General features: G+C 40.4%; 1 protein-coding gene across 1 annotated transcript in view; it reads left to right on the forward strand.

Annotated features, from left to right (window-relative positions):
* Window positions 1-22,603, forward strand: part of COL19A1 (collagen type XIX alpha 1 chain) — a 342,743-nt gene that overhangs the window by 263,149 nt on the left and 56,991 nt on the right. The window contains exons 17-24 of the mRNA XM_028494726.1: window positions 4,616-4,660; window positions 10,030-10,092; window positions 14,725-14,760; window positions 15,673-15,708; window positions 15,800-15,853; window positions 16,546-16,599; window positions 21,651-21,704; window positions 22,403-22,492. Of these exons, the coding sequence (XP_028350527.1) occupies window positions 4,616-4,660; window positions 10,030-10,092; window positions 14,725-14,760; window positions 15,673-15,708; window positions 15,800-15,853; window positions 16,546-16,599; window positions 21,651-21,704; window positions 22,403-22,492 (432 nt within the window). The remainder of the gene's footprint in view (window positions 1-4,615; window positions 4,661-10,029; window positions 10,093-14,724; window positions 14,761-15,672; window positions 15,709-15,799; window positions 15,854-16,545; window positions 16,600-21,650; window positions 21,705-22,402; window positions 22,493-22,603) is intronic.

Genomic DNA, 22,603 nt, shown 5'->3' on the forward strand with positions numbered 1-22,603 from the left:
TCAGTTGATAGCCTTATGGGGGTTGCCTTGTATATGATTCTTTGTTTTTCTCTTGCTACCTTTAGAATTCTGTCTTTAACTTTTGCCATTTTAATTATGATATATCTTGGTGTGTGTCTATTTGGGTTCATCCTGTTTGGGACCCTCTATGCTTCCTGTATCTGGATATTTTTTCCTTTTTCAGCCATAATTCCATCAAATACATTTTTTTTTACTACTTTCTCTCTCTCTTCTCCTTCTCTGTTGCCTATAATATGAATGTTGGTATGCTTGATGTTGTCTCAGAGGTCCCTTAAACTGTTCTCACTTTTTAGAATTTATTTTTCTTTTTGCTGCTCTGATTGGATGATTTTCCTAGTCTATCTTCCAGATTACTTATATGTTCTTCTGTATCACCTAGTCTGCTGTTCATTCTTTCTAGTGTGTTTCTTTTTTACTCATTTATTGTATTCTTCAGTTCTGACTCATTCTTTTTTATATTTTCTAGTTCCTTGTTAAAATTCTCACTGTGTTCATCTATTCTTTTCTCTAATTCAGTTATTATTCTTACTACTAATGCTTTGAATTCTTTATCTGATAAATTACTTATTTCTATTTAATTACTTGTCTTTTCAGGGGTTTTCTTTTGTTTCATTTGAACCAAATTCCTCTGTCTTCTCATTTTGCTAACTTTCTCTGTTAGGTGAACCAGTTACCTATATGGTCTTGAAGGGGTGTCCTTTTGTGGGAGCTTCCCTCTACAGTCTGCATGTGCCCAGTGGCTTTGCAGGGAGAGCTGGATCCGACCTGAGCCTGAGGCACGTCTTCCTCCAGGGTGTGCTGGCCGCTCTCACCTTGGTAGGAAGTGGGGCTGGAGATGGAGGCGCTAGAGCTGGAGCCAGGTGTGATTCGGGGCTTCTCTGCTTAGTGACCATCACCGCCCCACTGGGGAGTGGGGGTGGTTTCCCAGTTGCTGGAGCAGAAGCCACGAGGGTCAGGTCTGAGATGGCTCTGTTCCCTCTAAGAGTGTGCTTTCCCTGCTTCCACCACCACCACCCTTGCCCCCGAGGGGAGCAGTGTTGGAGCAAGAGGGCCTGGAGTGGTTGCTCAGTGTGGGTCGAGGTGCAGGCTGTGGTGTTCCTGGCACCGTTAGAGTTCTGGGAAGCCCCCAATCTGCTGCCTCCAGGGGTGACAGCAATGGCCACTGTCCCCCCACTCAGATGCTGTGCCAGGTCTAAGGCAGCTCCATCGCCCCACAGCTGCACACCCCCCTTGGCCGTGGCAGTCCTTGCTCTAGTGTGGAGCTGCACCACAGAGCCAGCGGGCTGGTCCAGGTGCTCAGCTTGGGCTGGGGAACCTGCAGGCCTGGCCTCAGGTAACCAGCCAGAGTCCTGGGTAGTGTTCATCTGCTTCCTCCGCCTTGTTTTGGGAGTAAGCGAGTGTGCGCACACGCCTCACAAGCAGACTCTAGGTTTCTTACAGCCCCGCTGTCAGGGCCACTGGTTTGCAAACCAGCTAAGGGGACTCATCCTCCTGATGTCAGACCCCAGGGCTGGGGCACCCAAAATGTGGTTCAAACCACTGGCTTCCCAGGGAGGATCTCTGAGGCCGTGTAATCCCCTTCTCTTCGGTGTCCTCCGCTGTGGGCGCAAGTCCCAACCTGGTCGCTTCTCTTCCCTTCCTGCCAGATTCTGTGTGGATCCTTCTTATAGTCTTGATTGTATAAGAGTCTGTCTTCAGAGTCTCCAGTTTGTTTTCAGTGAGGGTTGCTCCACATGTGGATGTATTACCAGTGTGTTCGTGGGGGGAGGTGGGCTCCGCATCCTCCTACTCTGCCACCTGGATCTCCCCAGAATTCCTGAAATGTGCAGGCTGAGTGGCACACACAACAGCCCTCACCACTGCACCACAGAAACTTTTCAACAAGCACGCTCAAGAGGGTACATCTATTATAGCTACTCAAAAGGTTTATGAGAACCATTCAGATAACATGGCAGCAAGGCACAAAATGACCTTGTAAAATTAGAATAACATCTGAGGCAGAACCGTGGGTTCCAGAAACACAAGGACGACGTCTCATTATTTCTCTAGGGCCAAGTAATTATCTGGTACAATTAACTTGGAGAAAGCGGAGAGGAGAATCTCACATGTCAATAAATAAATGCAACTGAAGTTCCAGTTTGCCTCTGCCTTGAGTACTGTTAGCCCAAGAGTGGAGAACACCTACAGAGGCCACTGTGGGTCCTTGATTAGATGAGTTTCCTGACCTAGCTATGGAGTGAAGCAAACATGTGGCACTCTGCTAGGCAGTAAATACCATGTTGTTTCTCTGGATAGGAAAGCCTCCAGAAAAATCAAGAGTTTAGAACAATAGAGCATATGGATAGAATAATATGACTCGGTGCTGCAGAGGCATTTCTTCATCCCTGAAGCATCTCTGATGCCCTTTAGGTTGCCGGGGTTCAGAGGAGGAGGGGAACCTAAACCAAGGTGCTACACTGTGAGATGCTCTCAGCAAATGTACTTTGGGTGCTCTTCTGCTCTGCAAGCCAAGAGCATGGGGCCTCCCAATCCAAAGACCACCTCTGGACAACTTGTGTCTTAGACCAAGCATGTTCCACCTTCCCCACACGTCACAGCATAAGCAGAGCTAGGCAGAGACTCTGATGGGTTGTGCACAGTCATTGGCTCCAGGCCCAGGTGGTAGTATTTTCAGGAAATTCCTAGAGTTTCTGTGTTTCTGTGCAGATTGCATTTAAACAACCTACCATTTTCTAACTGCTCATTCTTGCAATGAGCAGTCTTGGAGTGTTCTACCTCATTTTCAAATATGTCCCTGTAAGAATTTATAGCTCAGGATTTTGAGACGACCATTTTTATTCTCAATTTAGACATCTCGGACCAAAGTTAAGTAGGAAAAATGAGAGACTATCACAAGACCAGTAATAACAGCAGTTATAAACTATTTATTTTTAATTGGAGTAGCGTGAGTAACATGGAGGCACATTTAAAATGTTAAACTGTAGCAACAGTGATCTGACCCCGTGCCTCTGTGTATTTGTGTTGTTTAAACATTTCTGTACTTTGAATTTTCTCTACCAACATATGTATTTTTAATTAAAAAAAAAAAACGTTAATGGGAAAAAAAACATGTAAGTCAGAATCATTGGCATATTTATTCAACAAATACTTGTTGAGTGCTTCCTATACGTTAGGTAGGGCACTAGGCATGGGGCGGCCATTCAGTTCCAGGCCGTCATGGACCTTACATGCCAATGCAAGAGGTGCAAGAATTTTTAAACAAACACCACATTTTAAATGTTAGTATTATGAAGGAGAAACACCGTGTCCAATGGGAACCTATGAGGGGAACCTGTCTGGAGAGCCACAGGAAGCATTTTATCTCAGTAGTTGAGCCCTGAGGGTTGAGAGGTTGCTAACCAGACAAAGAGGTGAGGACGGGGTGGGGGGGAGGGGAAGGATCTCGGTCCATTTGAAGAGCTGCGAGAAGACCTTAATATGACTCTGCTAAGGTTTTGAAGGAAAGAGGTCAGAATGTCGTTTAAAGATCACTCTCCGACCGTCTATAGAGAAGAATGGAGTAGAATGGAGAGAAGAGATTTGGGGACAGAGGCAACCAGACCGGATGACATTGTCCTCGAGGAACAGAGGAGGGCAGAGTTAACAGTGACACCCAGATGGAAGAAGAAAGAGCTCTACAGATGGGAGAGGATGAATTCAGACTTTCTTTCCTTGATTTTTTTTCAATTATAAAATGAAATTACCACTCATTTTAACAAGTCAAACTGCAGAGATATATTAGGAAGAAGTTAATTCTCATTCTCCCTCTTCTGGACTAACAAATGTTAACAATGTGATATTCTCATCTTTCTCACTTATATTGCCTGTATTTGTTGTATTTTTTAATTCCATTTTGAACATGTCAAATATAAATCTTTTCTAGAATTTATGAGTAATATGTCAAGTAGAAAATTAGATATAGGGGTCAGAACCCAGAAGGGAGACGTGTGCTGGGTTTACACATTTGTCTTTCTTGGTGTAGATGATGCCTAAGCTGTGGGGTAGATAAGAGTATCTGGGACCAACTGTTTAGTCACAACAAGAGAGCTGGACCCAGTCCTGAGGAGGTCCAACCTTGACCAGTTAGGAGGTGGTGTGGGAGGAGAGGTCAGAGAGACAGGAGGAAGCAGGAGAATGTGTGGGATACAAGTCACGACATGCCAAGTGCAGCCAAGAGGGCAGTGAATGGAATGTCCATTACACTGAGCAACAAGGATATCACTGCTAGCGTTAGACAGTCCTATCAGTGGAGTGGATGGGCACCGAGTGAGGCTGCCGGGCGTTCATTTGAAGTATTGCTAATTCACCCCTGGAGGCGTGTATTTCTCCAGCATCACCTCCTGGGGGGATGTCACAGCAAGGATAGGTAGGGTCTCAATAGTTAGAGCTTTTCAGGAATATTTGACAGAACGTGGGAGAGGCAAACGGGATTAAAATGATATCTATAAAAAGAGGTTACTGTGCTGTTATCTCACTATTTCTCTGTTTAATTAGGGACTGAATGTATTAAAAATAAATGGGTTTTTGTCTTTTTATTTGTTTTATGTTTACCTAGGGATACCTTGGTGAGCATGGAGCTGGTGGCCCAAAAGGAGAGAAGGTAATCAAATTTGCGAAGTGAGTAAAAACATCTTACACCAACTCACACCCATTCACACGTCAGGGCAGTCGCGAGGCCCCGCGGGCTCCAAGTCCGCCTGCAGTGGGCACGGGCCTCCCTGGCCTCCAAGAGAAGGCCCTGAGTAGCTGACTACAGGGAGGGAACAAACACATCCACATCGAGGGGGAATAGCTGTCACAAGTAAATGAAAGTAGGACACACGTTTCGGTTTTTAATCAGACGTTTCATGGATGCATGTAGACGGCAAAAGCAATCTGAAAGGCCCTTTGACACGATGCCTGAGGCTCGCTATTTTTGTGTTTTCTTAAGTGCCCAAACCTAAGCTGTTATGGGAGCATTTTGGGGTGGAGTTTTATCATGTACAGTCTCGGTTTAACCAAATAATTATTTCAAAACAGCTTTACAATTAAAATACTGACGAATTTCGCACTGCCTTCTCATCATCGTCATTCACGGGTTTAATTATATTAGCTGTGAAGATGACACATGCCCTTGCCTGGTCAAAAAGATGTTTCACTCCTTCCTGTTCGATCCTGCAGTTGGGATGACCTCGGATTCAGTGGGAACGTGCCATTGTCAAGAAAAAAAAAATGCGGGAACGATTCTCAATGTTTTTAATAACCTATAAGGGAAAAGAATCAGAAAAAATAGATATATATGCATGTAAAATGGAATCACTTTGCTGTACACCTGAAACTAACACAACATTGTAAATCAACTATACTTCAGTTAAAAAAAGGGGGGAAAATGCACATTAAATCCACAGACAGAGGCAAGTAGGTTGGAAATAGTCTGCGGGAACATGGCCTGGGGGTTCTCTCTTCATTCATTCACCCAGTAAAAAATTCTCATGATTGAGGGCAGGGTATTTCGACATGAATCCAAAAAAATATGACTTCTGTGCCTTATAAATCAGTGCAGCCAATCTATTCACAAGATCATACCTCCGTCACCAGAAAAAACTGCTAAAAGTCTCAACAGAAAGTAGGGGCTTCTTATAGATTGACCATTGAAAATGAAATTTCCTGCAAATAAGTAAACAAATAAAACCTTGACATTCTTAAAAAGGCATCCCAGAAATTGATTATACAGCAATAATGTCATTTATGTGTCTTGGATTGTACTGCTAGTACATTAGCATTATTTCCTGTAACCAAATAGCTCACGGAATTCCTACACCACCATAAGGAACACATTATATTTTAAGTAATTACTGCTGGACACATGCAGACTAAGGAGAAAAAAAAAAGAAAGCCACAAAGCTTGTCACTTAGGACAGCTGAGCAAAGAGAGTTGTGGAACTTCTAAAGTATTTAAATGATGATTCATTTCTTGCAACAAAACAGCTGGCCCCGGTTTTGCTATGTTCATTAGGAAACATATGTTACTTAGGAATTCTTAAGACCTCAATGATGAGAAATTTGATTCTGTCAAACAGGTGTATTTCAAACTCTAAGGACCCTTTCTATGGCTCAAAATCTTTTCTAATTGCTTCAGAATCTTAAGTGGAATTAGAAAAAGCCAGTGGCATGACTGTTCCCTCATGATACATGACTGTATCCCTTTCCTGCCCAAAGAAATAACCCAGAAGAGTCTACAGAGAACTTGATATAAATGCCCATATGAAATGATTTGTAAGAATTCTAATTAAAAGGAGAAAGACTCTGCCAGTAAATAATGCACAGGATAAACTCAAAAACATAAGCACTGCATTTGCTAGAAGAGTAGAATCACCTCTACCTATACACACTCACTTAGTACCTGGGCTGAATCTATACTTTTGTTCTTAAAATTATAATGCTGCTCATGGGTCACTGTAGGGAGAATTTAAAGCTCCTTCAAGCTGCTCTTTCAGATCTTTGCTTGAACCTGTGGTGGACCCTGGTGGTTCAGAACTCCAACTGCACGTTGGAATCCCCTGAGGGCTTTTAGAAAGTACCAGTACTCAGGTTCCATCTCCAGAGACTCCGACGTGGGGCAGAGCCCATGTATATGGTTGATCTGGGGCGGCAGCGGAGGTGGGGGGGTGGTCCATATTGCTATTATTTAAAAGAGCTTCAGGTGATTCTACCTGGCAGCCAGGGTGGAGAACCATTGGGTGCTAAAAAGATCCTGGGCTTTGGTATCAAAAGTCGATTGTGCCATTAAGAACTCTATCTCCTTGGGAAAGACGCTTTATTTCTCTGAGCGTCAGTTTCCTCATTTGTGAGATGGACACGATCACATCTACACAGAGAATTGACGGCAGGATTGAAATCAAATGAGATGAGATGAACTTGCCCAAAGCACAATACCTGACACATATTAAGACCTCACTAATGCTTTGCACCTTCCTATCCATCCACTCCAAACTTTCTTTATTCTCATAAGGTATCGTTTATCTCTTTTTGGTATTAATAGCTAGTTGTTACCATCCTTAACACCCGGTCTTGATCATCTTTGCTTCTCCCACCATAATGTTGAGACTCAGTTTATCTTGTAGAATAAAAGATTGAGCCGGAAGTACAATCTCAACCCATAAGTGACTTATTGCTGTATCATACATCACTTCTCAATGCACCGGCTGGCAGAGTAGAATCACAAAACCAGCCTACCATTTGGAACCCAGCTTTCCAGTGAAGCACCAGAACAGATGCAAACAGCAGTAGGATGAACACACAAATCACTCCTAGGTTAGCAGCCAAATCCTGTATCAAGAACACTGGGATACAGGAAGAAACACCAAGGAACACTACCGGCTTTTAATGGTAAATGCGATGGAGACCATGATATCCATGTAAACAGTCTACCAGGACTGCAATGACGACCTGAGACAGATGGGATCTGGTGAGGGGATGATGCTGTGCTTGCAGGTTAGTCGGGGAGAACTGCTCCTTTATAGAGATGGTGGAATAGGTGACAGAATATCTAAGGACTCCTGAGAAATTAGCGGTGTCTTTTAGGGCAGTTGTCAGAGGGAAAAGATGGAGGCTCAACACCACCAGACCTTTCCAATAGCATCCAAGGTGTCAACTTAAATGACAGCCTTTCCTGAAGCTAAGTAAATTCATCACTTGTCTTTTAGCTCATGGCCACAGTGATAAATCAGTGAACACCCATCCTAACTATGAAAAACAACATATGTGTCTGTGCTTCAGGTGTGAAATGCTTTTGTTTGTAGACTTTTATATAAGGGAACTGATCCCTAAGATTTCCTCCGAGCCCGGACACCCCTTCGTACCAATCAGAGATGGGCCAAAGCCTCTGTTGGGTCCTTCCTCTACATTTCAATGGAGACCTGTAGACATTGCTTCAAATACTTAGCAGCTGTGAACATCGTTACTCTTCCTCCAAGTATATTCCCCTCCCCTTACCTTTGGTATTGAGCAGATGTGACTTTTATAGTAATTTCTAGACCCTTTCCTTGATGTCTACATTTACTTTATGCAACTTACTAGGCATAAGTTTTTCTATCACACCTATGCACTGGGGCTTTTAGCACCTATCACATGGGTACTAGGAAGGTCACTTTGTACAGCCTAACACTTGTACAAGGCCAATTGTTTATTTATTCTTTCAAACCAACAGCAATCAGCCCCTTAAATGTCTCCACCAATTTCTTCCTCTTTGTACTATGGATAGAATTCAATATCTGTAGAAAAAAATGGCTTCTCCTACAATATGGTAAGTGCAAAACTGATGGTACATTATATGTTTGGATGGTACACTATAAAGGAAAATACTTGTATTAATAAAATCAAGATTACATTTACAAAATATATTCCACAAATCTAGACACCTCCTTAATAAAAACATGGCTTTGTCTGTCCATTATATATGACAGGCTCCCTCGTCCTCTAGTCTAAAATCACAAGATACTGATTAGGATAGACATGTAGAAATAAAACAGTGTTTTAGGGCTGTAGTAAACTAGTACTTGAAATACTTTGGGTAGATTGTTTGAGGATTCAAAATAGACACATAAACGTATCCACACAGGGGACAGGTATAAAGATGTTCATTGCAGCCTTGTTTATAATAGAGAAAAGCTAGAGGCAACCAAATACCCATCAGTAGGACTTAGATGAACCCCGATACATTAACACAATAGAACGCTGTCTGAGGGCTCAATGAATAAGCTAGATCTAAATATATCTATTAATAGAGGATGGATATTAAAAACCACATTGAGTGGGGAAAAAAGTTACAGAATATTATATACAAGATCAAACAATGGCTTCTATAGAATTTGTTTTAAATATCCAAAATAACATTATTTATGGTTCCACATATGCAGTAAAAGTGAAAAAATATAGACTGAAAACATAAGTACTAAATTCATAACAGTGGCTCTCTCTGGGACAGGAAGAGAGAGACTTCTTCGATTATAAATTTTTTTTCTTTCTTCCATCTTCGGTGTGTGGTCCATGGAGGTTTGACATATTCAACTTTATGTGTTTTGTATTTTTTTCAAAATAAAAAAAAAAAACAAGATGGGCAAAAAAGGCATATACTTGGAAGTGCAATTGTGAACATTGTTTTTCAGAAATGCTCCTGAGATTGGAAAATAACCAACATTACATAACTTCTAGTGGCTGCATTTAATTTAACAACTGTCTGGTATTCGGGAATGTTGGTTAACACTTAAATGGAAGCACGATGCTGGGACATCCCTGAAGTCTAATTAACGATACGTTTCCTTGCCACAAGTATTATTTCTAAAATTTTATTTTATCAAAATTCCCTTTATATGTCACATACAAATCCCTTCTCAAGATTTTTGACCAGAACCTCTTAGGCATTTCTAAGTTGCTACTGTCCCTACATCAACAAGAATGCCTTCTTTGTCCACAGCCGAACATTTAAGTGGTGATATAAGTGCTGGAAACAGTGGAGAGATGCGTTTTTCTTCCTGTGACTCCTCACCCCTCCACCTCCCCCAACCTGAAAAAAAGAAGTGTCTGAAATAAAATGGGTCTGGATTATTGTGTCAGTTAAATTATCTCATGTCTTTAAAACCACAAAAATTCTTTTTTTTTTTTTGCAAAAACAAAATACAGCAGAGCGAAATTATAATTTTTTCCTCTAAATGTTCTTTTCTTGAAAAATAATTGACTTTTGTTTCACATTAATTTTAAAGATCCTAATGAATATTATGGATTTCTAAAAGACCTAAAGGCATCATGGAGCACTGACAAACACATTATTATGCGAATAGCCTAACTGGATTCAGAACTTCACATTGCCTCTTGGGGGATAGTAGATAATTTCCGTGGTTAGAAAGGGCACAGGCAATGCTCTGACCCTGACAGTTACAACAGGACTCACCTGGCCTCCTGCAAAAACTTTCTTCTGCTTTTTCTTGAAAGGGTGAAATTGGACCACCAGGATTTCCAGGCTCTATTGGCCCTAAAGGTGAAAAAGGAGAATCTGTAAGTATTTTAGCTTTGAGAGCAGAGGAGGAATATCCAAAAGATAGAATTAAAAATATATTTCTTAATCAGCCCAAATTCCATGCACCTGGGTTGCCCCTGCCATAGGGAACAATAGATCAGATATTTGAGCATGTACTCTAGTCAAGGTACTAAGTTTTTTACATGTATTACCTCACTTAGTTCATTTTTTAAAAAATCACCCCCATTCTTCAGATGAGGAAACTGAGGCACAGAGAGGTTAAGTAACTTCTGTAAGTTCACACAGCTAGGAAGTATTGAAACCATGAATCACTCCTAGGTAGGCGGATTCCAGAACCCAGGGTTTAAAAATCACTAAGCTGCCATGCGATAACTAAACTTAATAGCTAAAATGAATAATAAAAGCATCTTTGGGCTTCCCTGGCAGCACAGTGGTTAAGAATCCACCTGCCAATGCAGGGGATATGGGTTCGAGCCCTGGTCCAGGAAGATCCCACATGCCACGGAGCAACTAAGCCCATGCACCACAACTACTGAGCCTGCGCTCTAGAGCCCGTGAGCCACAACTACTGAAGCCCGCGTGCCACAACTACTGAGCCCATGCGCCTTGAGCCCGTGCTCCGCAACAAGGGAAGCCACTGCAATGAGAGGCCCGTGCACCGCAACGAAGAGTAGCCCCCGCTCGCCACAACTAGAGAAAGCCTGTGTGCAGCAACAAAGACCCGATGGCAGCCAAAAATAAATTAATTTTTTAAAAAATGAAGCATCTTTGGCCATGACAGTCATTTTTCATGCAGCTTTAGAATCAGTGCTGTCACTCATGTACCCCAAAGTTCTCCTACTTCAGGAATCATGCTTGCCCTTAGTATTCCATCCAGGCCAGTAACAGCCCTTCCTGGGACTCTCTGGGAAATCTCACGTGTCCCACAAATCCAGCCCAGTGTCTGCTGCCCCGTCCATCTGCCCGCTCACTCCTGATACTCCACACTTGTGGGCACGTCTTCCACCTCTTACCTACCTCTCTGGGTCCCCACTGTCTCCCCTCCATGCTGGAACACTGACACCTTCTCCTAATTCCACGTGACCCATAACAGACCAGTCCCTAAGATTTACTACAGTTCTACTGGGATAGCTGGGACTTGTAGAGCAGAAGAGAGAAACCTGACTGGGTTAGAGCAGTGCTTCTCATACTAAGTGTGAACTTAAATTACCTGAAGATCATTTTGAAATGCTAATCCTCATTCAGCAGGTCTGGCTGGGCCTTTTTACCGAACCCACTTTCAGCTGCTGACGGCTCATAAGCCAATAATTTGAGAGGCAAATGTCAGTAGAAAGGAAAGATGCTTTAATGAGAAAAGCCAGCCATCTGGGAAGACTTGTGTCAAGAGACCAACTCCAAGGATTCTGCTCAGCCATGACAGTTTTTAGAGGGAGAAATGGGGGAAGAATCTCAGTGAATCATTGAGGCAGGAGGTTGGGTTCTGCATCTTTCTCCATTGCATGCAGACTGGCTGACTCTTTCTTCAGATGTTATCTTGCCTGCGTGATCTGCCTGCAGGAGAGTTAGTCATTTTTTAACTGCTTAATTCTTCATTCTTACTTCTTTTCATCTAGGAAAAGAATCAACAGGTTAGACAAGGCATGGGGTGCATTCAGGAGAGCACAAGTCAGGAGTTAGTTTCAATTGCTTAGTGATTTCATTTTTATATTTAGGTTCTTTTAAGTTTAGAAGGGAGCAGAAATGGGCAAACAGGAAAGGGACAAAAGAGCTGCTTTCAGCCTGAGTGGCTGTATTTCTCAAAGTCCCAGGCCATGCTCCTGCTGTGGGTCCCTAGACCATGCTTTGAGTAGCAAGCGCTGGAGGATGTCACAGTCCCTAAGGGCTTCCCTGTGGTTCTCCATCCTGCCACCGAGACCCAGCCCCCTGAGACTACCTTTAGCCCTGTCTACCTTACCCAGGAGAAACCAGCTTCTTTTCCTCTCAGTTCTTCTCCTTGTCAGTTCCCTCTTAATCCCTGAATTATCCCACACCCCTTACACATCTTTGCCTGCCTTTCTCCTCACCACCCCCCACAGGAAAAAACACAGATTTTACCTTATTAGCAGAGCAGTTTAGCTCTTTGTGATCTCAACCTCTTTAATACAGAACAGGATCTGGACTTAACTTTGCATCATAACCAGAAGGCCCAAACAGAAGAATAGCCTTCATCCAAATCTGAATTTGGAGCCTGAATGGTACTTTAAAATGGCAGTTTGTTCCCCGTTATAGGAAATTTAGAACATGTCTAGGTTAGACATCAGAGCTAAAATATCATCTAGTTGAACCCCAGGATTTTATAGATAAGGAAAAAGAGGCTCTGAAATGTAAATGGCTTGCCCCAGATGGTAGCCATTGGAACTAGGATGAAATACCAGGTCTCTAGATAACCAGGCTCCTGATTTTGGGTCTTTTTTCTTTTACAAGCAGTTACTTTAGTCATTGTGGCTTGACAGAGGTTCTAGATAAGCAATGTGCTATAATCAGAAACAAGCAGTTAAAAAAGCAATGTTGCCCATTGCTCACATCTAATTAACTTCATCTCCTATCTTAAAAATCAAATTGATTTTTAGAATTAAGACTGGAAAGCAAAAATATAAAGCCCTAATCTAATATATAGAAATTATCCAATAATAAGAGATGTCATGATGTTGGATAGATATGGGTCATATTAGTCAGAGTAGGTAGGTTATGCCAAGTAACAAATTAGCCCTGAAATATCTATGGTTTTAACCCAAGAAAGGTTTTCTCTTGCTCGTGCTGCCTGCCCAGCGTGGTTGAGAGGAGTGGGTGTCCTGCTCCACACGACCCTCAGTAACCAGCCACCAGGCTGATTAGCACCCGGGAGCTACGCCATCTGATAGGTGCAACCTTCTCAGCCACCACTGCCTGGGAAGCGGGACTGGAGGATGATGAATGGGCTCCTTCCAGTGACACGCATCACTCCTGCACACATTTCATGGTCAGAACTAACTGCCTGGCCTCACATAACTGCAGGGAGCTTGGAAACGTCAGGGAGAAGGTGGGGGCCCACAGTCCCCAGGTCATGGGACACGAGGCTTGTTCAGTAGCCACTCCCCTCCCGATAGCGACCTGAAGGTCAAGCCCCTAAGAGGACCTTTGAGAGCTGCACTGCCTACCACAGCGGTTCTCACACTTGCCCTTGACTTTCAGATGCAAAAGAAAATTACTGAAATTACTAAATTACCAAAAATGTATGGTATCCATCTTACTGTCAATTCACTCCATTCAAATAATAATTACATTTCAAATAAAATGAAACAGACTGAGCAAGCAAAGCCTGGGATTGAAGTCAGGCTGCCTGGGCTTAAGCCATCAATAACCTCTTACTGATTATGTGACCTTGAGGAAATGACTTAATTTCTCTGGGCCTCAGATTTCCCCGTCCGTAAATGAGTGTACTCCTAGTACCTGCCCTGTTGACACAAGAGGTTAACTGTGTTAGTGTCTATAAAGTGATCAAAACAGGTGTAAGTGTTTTATTCAATAAATGTCAGCTATTATTGTTATATCTATAAAACTTTAAATTCCCTAATTTAATAAACTTTTGTTCGACACCAATAGTGTACCCCAGAGATGCTATGATAGTCAACATGAATTATATCTCTACATTCACAGAGTTTATAGGCAAGATAAACAAGGGAACATACAGTGGGTGAATGCTGTTTTAGGGGAAGTAACTCAGTTACTCAGAAACTTTCTGAGTCTCTTTCCTCATTCCTGAAATGGGACAATATCTCCCTCACAGCCCTGTAGTGAAGGTTAAATGACATCATGATACGTACCTTCAAGAACAGAAGTTAATAAGGGGAAGCCTCCCCGTGTGTGTGTGTGTGTGTGTGTGTGTGTGTGTGTGTGTGTGTGTGTGTGTTAAGGATGGGTTGTGGTGTTAGTAACACAGTGACAACAGGGAGAGTGTTACTTAATAAGGGGCATTCCTTCAAAGCTTCTGTCTCTCCCCAGAACCTTCATACCTAGACCCAACAAGAACTAGTATCAGTTCCACAGACTTGTACTGTTACTTCACCCAGTAATTAACTGCTTCAAGCCATTTTCATTAAAAGAAAAATGAAAATTAGTATTTTTAAAATAATGATTTTGCATTTTTAAACACTAATTTAAACTCTGTATTTTTAAGCACCAACTTAAGTAACTGGAAAAATTCAAATGAATGTCCTTCCACTGATCACTCTGGCATCTTCACATTCATTCTGCCTCTGATTGGATGTGTGTGTGTGTGTGTGTGTGTGTGTGTGTGTGTGTGTGTGTGTGTGAGACCATCTTCTATGTGAACCATGCAAGAGGAAGCTTTGGCCTTGGACAGCATTGTAATTTGTTAACTGCTCAGGATTCTCAAAATAGCATTGAAATGATTAACTAACTTACTGTTCATTTGGAAATATGAAAGGGTTTTAAAATTCATTTTCATATGGTCCTTCTAAGCTGCATAGGCAGACAATGTGACATTCTGGATCACTGCATGTTTGCAATGGAGTCTGAGTTTGGCCTGCAGGATTTACCCACATCCAGGTTTGGAGAGATTATTTCTAAAAGTGTTTATAAATGATTCTGTTTTCCACCCATTTTCCTAGGGGGAACCCTTTACAAAAGGTGAAAAGGGAGATAGAGTAAGTAGATGTTTTATCACTGTCTTGGGTTTTCTACTTCATTGATTTCTTTCTCTCTGATTTCTAGTATGTTTACTTTGGAGTCTGATACATTTGATAAGGTCAGCCCCTTGAGCATTTTACTTTTTCCTCTGAATTTTGACTCCTTTATTTTGATAAATGAGAAATTTTAAACCTTGTTAAGTGTTATCTTGTGATGACACTTCAACATTGGCTTTGGGTAGTGTATATTTTCTTTAACCCATTACTATTTGTGACTGGACATGAATGTGATGAAAGGTATACACTGAGGATATTTAAAATACAAAATTAATATGTAAGATACAGATGTTTTCAAAAATTTTGTTAATGATACAAATTGGATTTCTCAAACAAGAAAGGATCAATGATAAGTCATGGAAGATAAGAAAAGCAAACTCATTATAGCCAATATTATCCTCTTTTGTGTAACCTTAATTTTGGTGTGTTTTTTTGTTCCATTAAATACATACACCTGAAAGTAGAATCTCCATGACATATCAACTTAAACTCTACTCTTGCATTTTCGCCCTCATCTGCAGTTTTAGTTCTCTTGAGATACAAGATGAACTGGCGGCAAATTATAACAATGTCAGCTAAGTAGGGAACTCAGTGACCGCTAATGGACCATGATGGTTAAAGTGTCAAAAGTGACACTGGGGAAAAAAACTCTTACAGAGAAGAAAGAAAAATAGGAAATTATTGTTTATGTATTAGCAATAATTATTTTAAATCATATTTTGGAATGAACCCTCCTTGACTTCATCATGTCTTCCATAATTTTCCCCTTTATTGTATGTCAGCTAGTGGGGAAGTAGATGAATTGCAGCATTAGAGATGCTCTTCTCCATACATATTTAAACATTACATGTATGGTCCTTATTTCATTTACAGGGAGAACCTGGAATAAAAGGATCACAGGGAATAAAGGTAATCCCCTGACACCCTTCTCTTGCATCTCCAACGTAATGAGATTGTGAAAAGGTAACCATTTCACTTTCCTTCCCACCCATATGTTTAGGGCGAGCCTGGAGATCCTAGTCCCCCTGGTGTAATAGGAAGCTCAGGACTAAAGGTATATAAGAAATAACTGAGACGAAAGAGGATATTATTTTGAAGTTATAGCATTTCTGTGTAAAACAAGGAACTCTGATGGACCACTCATTTTCGTCACAAATGTTCTCAGAGACTTTATCATGTTTCCATGGTGATCTCCCGGATCCCCACATTGGCTGCATTTATTACATGCATGGTAACTGTGCCTTATGGATCACAATGGGATTTTTAAGCTCTTTTCAGACCATATTCACAATAGCATCCTAAAAGCTTTAAGAGTAAACAGTGTGAGCCACATCTATGACCCTGAGCTGTATTCTCAAAGAGAACAGGATTCAGGATTCAATTTCCTAAGCCAAAATTATGCAGCCCAGAAGTGTTTGAGTTGCCCATGCAGGACTCTGCAGGAGCATCCCAAAGAAGACCAGCTGTCGGGAGGTGCTGGAGAGATTCGTGTGATATGCCCCCCCCCCCCGCCACAGTGGGTAAGGCAAGTTATCCAGGCCTCACCTACTGGTGAGAACAGACTCATTTAAATGACAACATCTTGAAACTATCTTTGTAGGCCCAAAGCACATTTCAGTGTTATATAGAGGAGGCTGGATGGTGGAAAGTCGATCTGTCTATAGATAAAGGTCACACCATGTTTTACATATATTCAGGTACAATATAATTTTTATCAAATTAAAGTGCATATCACCTTCAATTTAGGGTCAACAAGGACCCGCAGGCCCTATGGGACCCAGAGGACCACCAGGAGATACTGTATGTATGGTAGATGCATGTGTCTTTGATATTTGGAAATTAAATTGAGACTAAACCATGTTTTAAAGAACATCAACATCTGTTCATGTGACTGAGCTATACTACATTTTCCAAAGGCATGGGTCATCTCTACCAGTAAAACTGAGCACACCTAATGTCAGGGGCTATTGAGAACATTAGTATCTTTATATAGTCATACGAGGTCCTTTTGAATATTAGCCTAACAAATCAGTCTTTGAAACCCAAGTTAGCATTTCCATTATACATCATTGTACATGGCTTTTGGTTCAATTCTCCATCCAAGTAAGATACTTCCAAAGCTTCTGTTGTTGTATTCTTGCAACATTCTCCAAAAAGGGCAGGTCTTTTGGCTGAAAATACTCATATAATGCAGTTGGAGAAAGGTCCTCTGGTTGCATTAAACCTAGCTTTACTGGGCTCACAATTCTCTCTCTCTCTCTCTCTCTCTCTCTCACACACACACACACACACACACACACATATCCTTGAATAGTAGAAACGATGCAATTCTCTCTCTCTCTCTCTCTCTCTCTCTCACACACACACACACACACACACACACACACACAAACACATACACACCCTCACACCATTTAAAAGTACTTTTTTCTTTTTTTAATTGAAGCAGTTGATTTATAATATTATATTAGTTTCAGGTGTACATTATGGTAATTCAATATTTTTATAGATTACATACCATTTAAAGTTATTACAAAATAATGGCTATTTTTCCTGTGTTGTACAATGTATCCTACTTGCTTATTTATTCTATACACTTCTTAATTCCCTTACACTTCTTAATTCCCTTACCCCTATCTCCTCCCCGCTTCCCTTTCCCCCACTGGTAACCACTAGTTTGTTCTCCATATCTGTGTGTCTGTTATATATTGTTATGTTCGATCATTTGTTTTATTTTTTAGATTCTACATATATGTGACAACATACAGTATTTGTCTTCCTCCATCTGACATATTTCATAAAGCACAGTACCCTCTAGGTCAAGCCACACTGTTGCAAATGGCAGAATTTCATTCTTTCTTATGGCTGAGTAGCATTCCATTGTGTATGTATATGACATCTTCTTTATCCATTCATCTATTGATGGACACTTAGGTTGCTTCCATATCTTGGCAACTATAAATAATGCTGCTAAGAACATTGGGGTGCATGTATCTTTTTGAATTACTGTTTTCATTTCTTTTGAATATATAACCAAGCATGGGATTGCTGGATCACTAGGTAACTCTATTTTTAGTTTTTTGAGGAACCTCCATAATGATTTCTCTAGTGGCTGCACCGATTTACATTCCCACCAACAGTGCACTAGGGTTCCTTTTTTGCCACATCCTTTCCAACACTTGTTATTTGTAGAATTTTTGATGATAGCCATTCCGACAGGTGTGAGGTGATACCTCATTGTGGTTTCGATTTGCATTTCCCTGATGATTAACGAAGTTGAGCATCTTTTCATGTGCTTGTTGGCCATCTGTATGTCTTCTTTGGAAAAATGTCTATTCAGGTCTTCTGCCCGTTTCTTAAATCAGGTTGTTTGTTTTTCTTAATATTGAGTTTTATGAGCTGTTTATATGTTTTTGATATTAATTCTTTACCAGTCATATCATTTGCAAATATTTCCTCCTATTCAGTAGATTGTCTTTTCATTTTGTCAATGGTTTCCCTTGCTGTGCAAAAGATTTTAAGTTTAGTTAGGCCCCATTTGTTTATTTTTGCTTTTGTTCCCTTTGCCTTAGGAAACAGATCCAAATATATTGCTACAATTTATGTCAAAGAGTGTTCTGCCTATTTTTTCCTTTAGGAGTTTTATGGTTTCAGGTCTTACCTTTAGGTCTTTAATTCAATTTGAGTTTATTTTTGTATATGGTGTGAGAAAATGTTCTAACGTAATGTTTTACATGTAGCTGTCTAATTTTTCCCAGCACCACTTATTGAAGAGATTGTCTTTTCTCCACTGTATATTCTTGCTTTCTTTGCCATAGGTTAATTGACCAATAATTGGTTTATTTCTGAGCTATCTATTCTGAGCTATGTGTCTGTTTTTGTGCCAGTACCATACTGTTTTGATTACTGTAGCTTTGTAATATAATCTGAAGTCCGAGAGTGTGGTATCTCCAGCTTTGTTCTTTTTTCTCAAGATTGCTTTGGCAATGTGATGTCTTTTGTGGTCCCATATAAATTTTAGGATTATTTATCCTAGTTCTGTGAAAAATGCATTGGGCAATGCATTAAATCTGTAGATTGCTTTGGATTGTATGGACATTTTAACAGTGTTAATCCTTTCAATCCATGAACACAGGGTATCTTTCCATTTCTTTATATCTTCTTCAATTTCCTTCATCAGTGTTTTATAGTTTTTAGACTGTAGATTTTTCACCTCTTTGGTTAAGTTTATTCCAAGGTATTTTATTCTTTTTCATTCGATTTTATATGGGATTATTTTCTTGCTTTCTCTTTTGGATAGTTTCATTATTAGTGTATAGAAAAGCAACAGATTTCTGTATATTAATCTCATCTCCTGCAATTTTACTCAATTCATTTATTACATCTAATAGTTTTTTGGTGGAGACTTTACAGCTTTCTATATATAGTATCATGGCATCTGCAAATAGTGACAGTTTTACTGCTTTCCTTCCAATTTGGATGCCTTTTATTTCTTTCTCTTGTCTGGTTGCTGTGGCTAGGACTTCCAATACTATGTTAAATAGAACTGGTGAGAGTGGGCGTACACGTTTTCTTCCTGATTTTAGAGGAAAGGCTTTCAGCTTTTTACCACTGAGTATGATGTTAGCTTTGAGTTTGTCATAAATGGTGTTTATGATGTTGAGATATGTTCCCTTTGTACCAACTTGGATGAGCATTTATCATGAGTGGATGTTTAAGTTTGTGAATTGCTTTTTCTGCATGTTTTGAGATTATTATAATTTTTACCCTTCCTTTTGTAAATGTGGTGCATCACATAGATTGATTTGCAGATATTGAACCATCCTTACATCCCTGGAATAAATACCACTTGATTGTGGTGTATGATCCCTTTTATAAATTCTTGAATTCAGTTTGCTAACATTTTGTTGAGGATTTTTGCCTCTATATTCATCAGAGATATTGGCCTGTAATTTTCTTTTTTTGTAATGTCTTTGGTTTTGGTATCAGAGTAATGGTGGTCCTATAGAATGAATTTGGGAGTGTTCCCTCCTCTCCAACTTTTTGGAATAGTTTGAGGAGGAAAGGCATTAGCTCTTCATTATATGTTTGGTAGAATTCACCTGTGAAGCTCTCCAGTCCTGGACTTTTGCTTGCTGTAGGGTTTTTTTAATTGCAAATTCAATTTCACTACTAGTGACCAGCCTGTTCAGATTGTCTGTTACTCTCTGATTCAGTGTTGGAAGGTTTTATGTTTCTAGAAATTTGTCCACTTCTATATTGTCCAATGTTTTGGCATATAACTAGTATTCTTTTATGATTTTTTGCATCTCTGTGGTAATGGTTGTCATTTTTCCTCTTTCATTTCTTATTTGGTTTATGTGTGTCCTCTCTCTTTTTTTCTTGATGAGCTCTCACTAAAGGCTTATCAATTTTGTTTATCTTTTAAAAAAACATAGCTCTTTGTTTCATTGATCTTATCTATTGTTTGGGGGTTTTGGGGTCTTTATTTTATTTAATATTTCCTCTCTGATCTTTGTCATTTCCTTCCTTCTTCAGACTTTCAGTTTTGTTTGTTCTTTTTCTAATTCCTTTACATGGGAGGTTAGGTTGTTTATTTGAGATTTTTTTCTTATTTGTTGAGTTAGGCCTATATCACCATAAACTTAGAACTGCTTTTGCTGTATCCCATAAATTTTGGAAAGTTGTGTTTCCATTTTCATTTGTCTTGAGGTGTTTTCTGATTTCCTTTTGATTTCTTCATTTACACATTGGTTTTTTTAGTAACATGTTGTTTAGTCTCCACAATTTTGTGTTTATCCCATTTTACTTCCTGTAATTGATTTCTAGTTTCATACTATTTTGGTTGGAAAAAAATGCTTGATATAATTTCTGTTCTCTTATATTTGTTGAGACTTGTTTTGTGGCCTAGAATGTGATCTATCCTGGAGAACGTTCCATGTGCACTTGAAAAGAATGTGTACTCTTCTGTTTTTTGATTGAATAAATGCACTTTTCTATCCATTCCCCCATGTCAGCTTTGTGTCCCTTGGACAATCTCCCTAGCCTTCTGACATCTTGGGAGCCAAAACCTCACTATCAATCCTCACTTGAGCAAAGCGAGAAAAATGCTTGACCATCGCTTCTTGACACTGATCTCTATCTGGCCATGATTTGAGTACCCTCCATGCAACTGTTAGAATCTCTCCTTTTCCCATCACCTTGGGAGCAGTCCCATGACATCTTGCTCTGTTCTCCATGCTTCCTGACTGAGCCTCCAGGGGTTCATCTTTCAGCACGTTTGGTCACTTGGTACTTTGAACATTCACTTCATGAAGCAAATCTTTTTGTTGCACCCCCAAGCCATTTAGTGAACCATTGCAGGTGTACCTAATGGAGAGATCTTACAAAAAGAAACAAAATCCTGGTGGCACAGGTGGAACCACAAGATGCCCAAGAAATGATGTTAAGTGATAGTGGCTAGAGCTAAAATAGAGAATAAAGTAAAAGAGCCTTTCTTGCCAAATCATAGTAAAAGCATATTTTCTATTTACCCCATTGTCTTTCTGAGTCATAGTGTGATGCCACCAACAGCCATTCTTCCATGCCTTTTGGCAGTAATATGGATGCAGCATTTAGTTCAGGTCTCCCTTATTTAGTTTCTTTCTCATTACATTCAGGTTACCTCACTTGAAACAACAAGCCACATATTTTCATTAAGGTTTTTCTCTCTCCAGCAGACCAAAATCAACACATTCCCATGTAGTTTACATGTTAAAATTCTGTTCTCCTGACAAAGACTCACAGATAGAAATGTTATTACAATAAGAGATTTTCTAATTGCTCTCTCCCTTTTATTCTGAATTTTCTAGGGATTGCCAGGAGAACACGGTATCCCAGGAAAACAAGGCATTAAGGGAGAAAAGGTATAGCTTCCGTTTCACTCACTTTGTATATGAAGTAGCTGGGTAGGAGGAAGAGACAGAGAGTCATAAGGACACTGAGGGAGTGAAAGGACAGGACAGGGCAGCTGGGATTGTGCAGGAGATAGATGTTCGCATAAACTATGGCATGAGTGTCATCCTTGGACACTGTGGCAGCCCGGGTTCCGGCACTGAAAATGCAATGTGACGAAATGAACTGCCTTAGAGATGAAGATCTCAGGACTCAAAAAACCTGTTTCAGGCTCAGCTAACAGCTCAGGAATAGACCTAAGAAGTCTCAATCTCTCAGGACCCGTTTCTTGATGTCTACATGGAAATGGTATTTTAGTACTGAACCATTACTTGGGAATAACTTAAAGAAAACATAAAGGTCATCTAAAGAACTATATGAACAGATTTTTATATTTTTTGCATATCTATTTATACACATACACACATTTCATGATACTGTAAACCTACCGTAACATAGCTTACCGCAAGATCTAGGTGCACTTAAGGTAACAGAACAGTGTCCACGTGGATTGGACACTCAGTACATACAGTGGAATGAGTGAGTGAATGGGTGAGAAAATGCAGTGTGACTGGCTATGATGACAACTTAATACTGTGGAAAGTGCTGCCTCTACATGTCCCACCGTGAACCTGAGTGATGAAGTGAGAATCTTACCTTGTTTCCTCAGGGAGACCCAGGTGGGATTATAGGCCCTCCTGGACTTCCAGGTCCAAAAGGTGAGGCTGGTCCTCCAGGAAAAAGCCTGCCAGGGGAACCAGTAAGTACCAATCCTTTTACTAATATTTCCTTTGAAAGTTGATTAATTACTGTTTGTGTGTTCCCGGTTTCAGATCACAGGCATAGGAATGTTTAGGTCTGCAGAAAAAGA

Source organism: Physeter macrocephalus, chromosome 10 (genome assembly GCF_002837175.3).
Source record: "Physeter macrocephalus isolate SW-GA chromosome 10, ASM283717v5, whole genome shotgun sequence".
Taxonomy (NCBI): Eukaryota; Metazoa; Chordata; class Mammalia; order Artiodactyla; family Physeteridae; genus Physeter; species Physeter macrocephalus.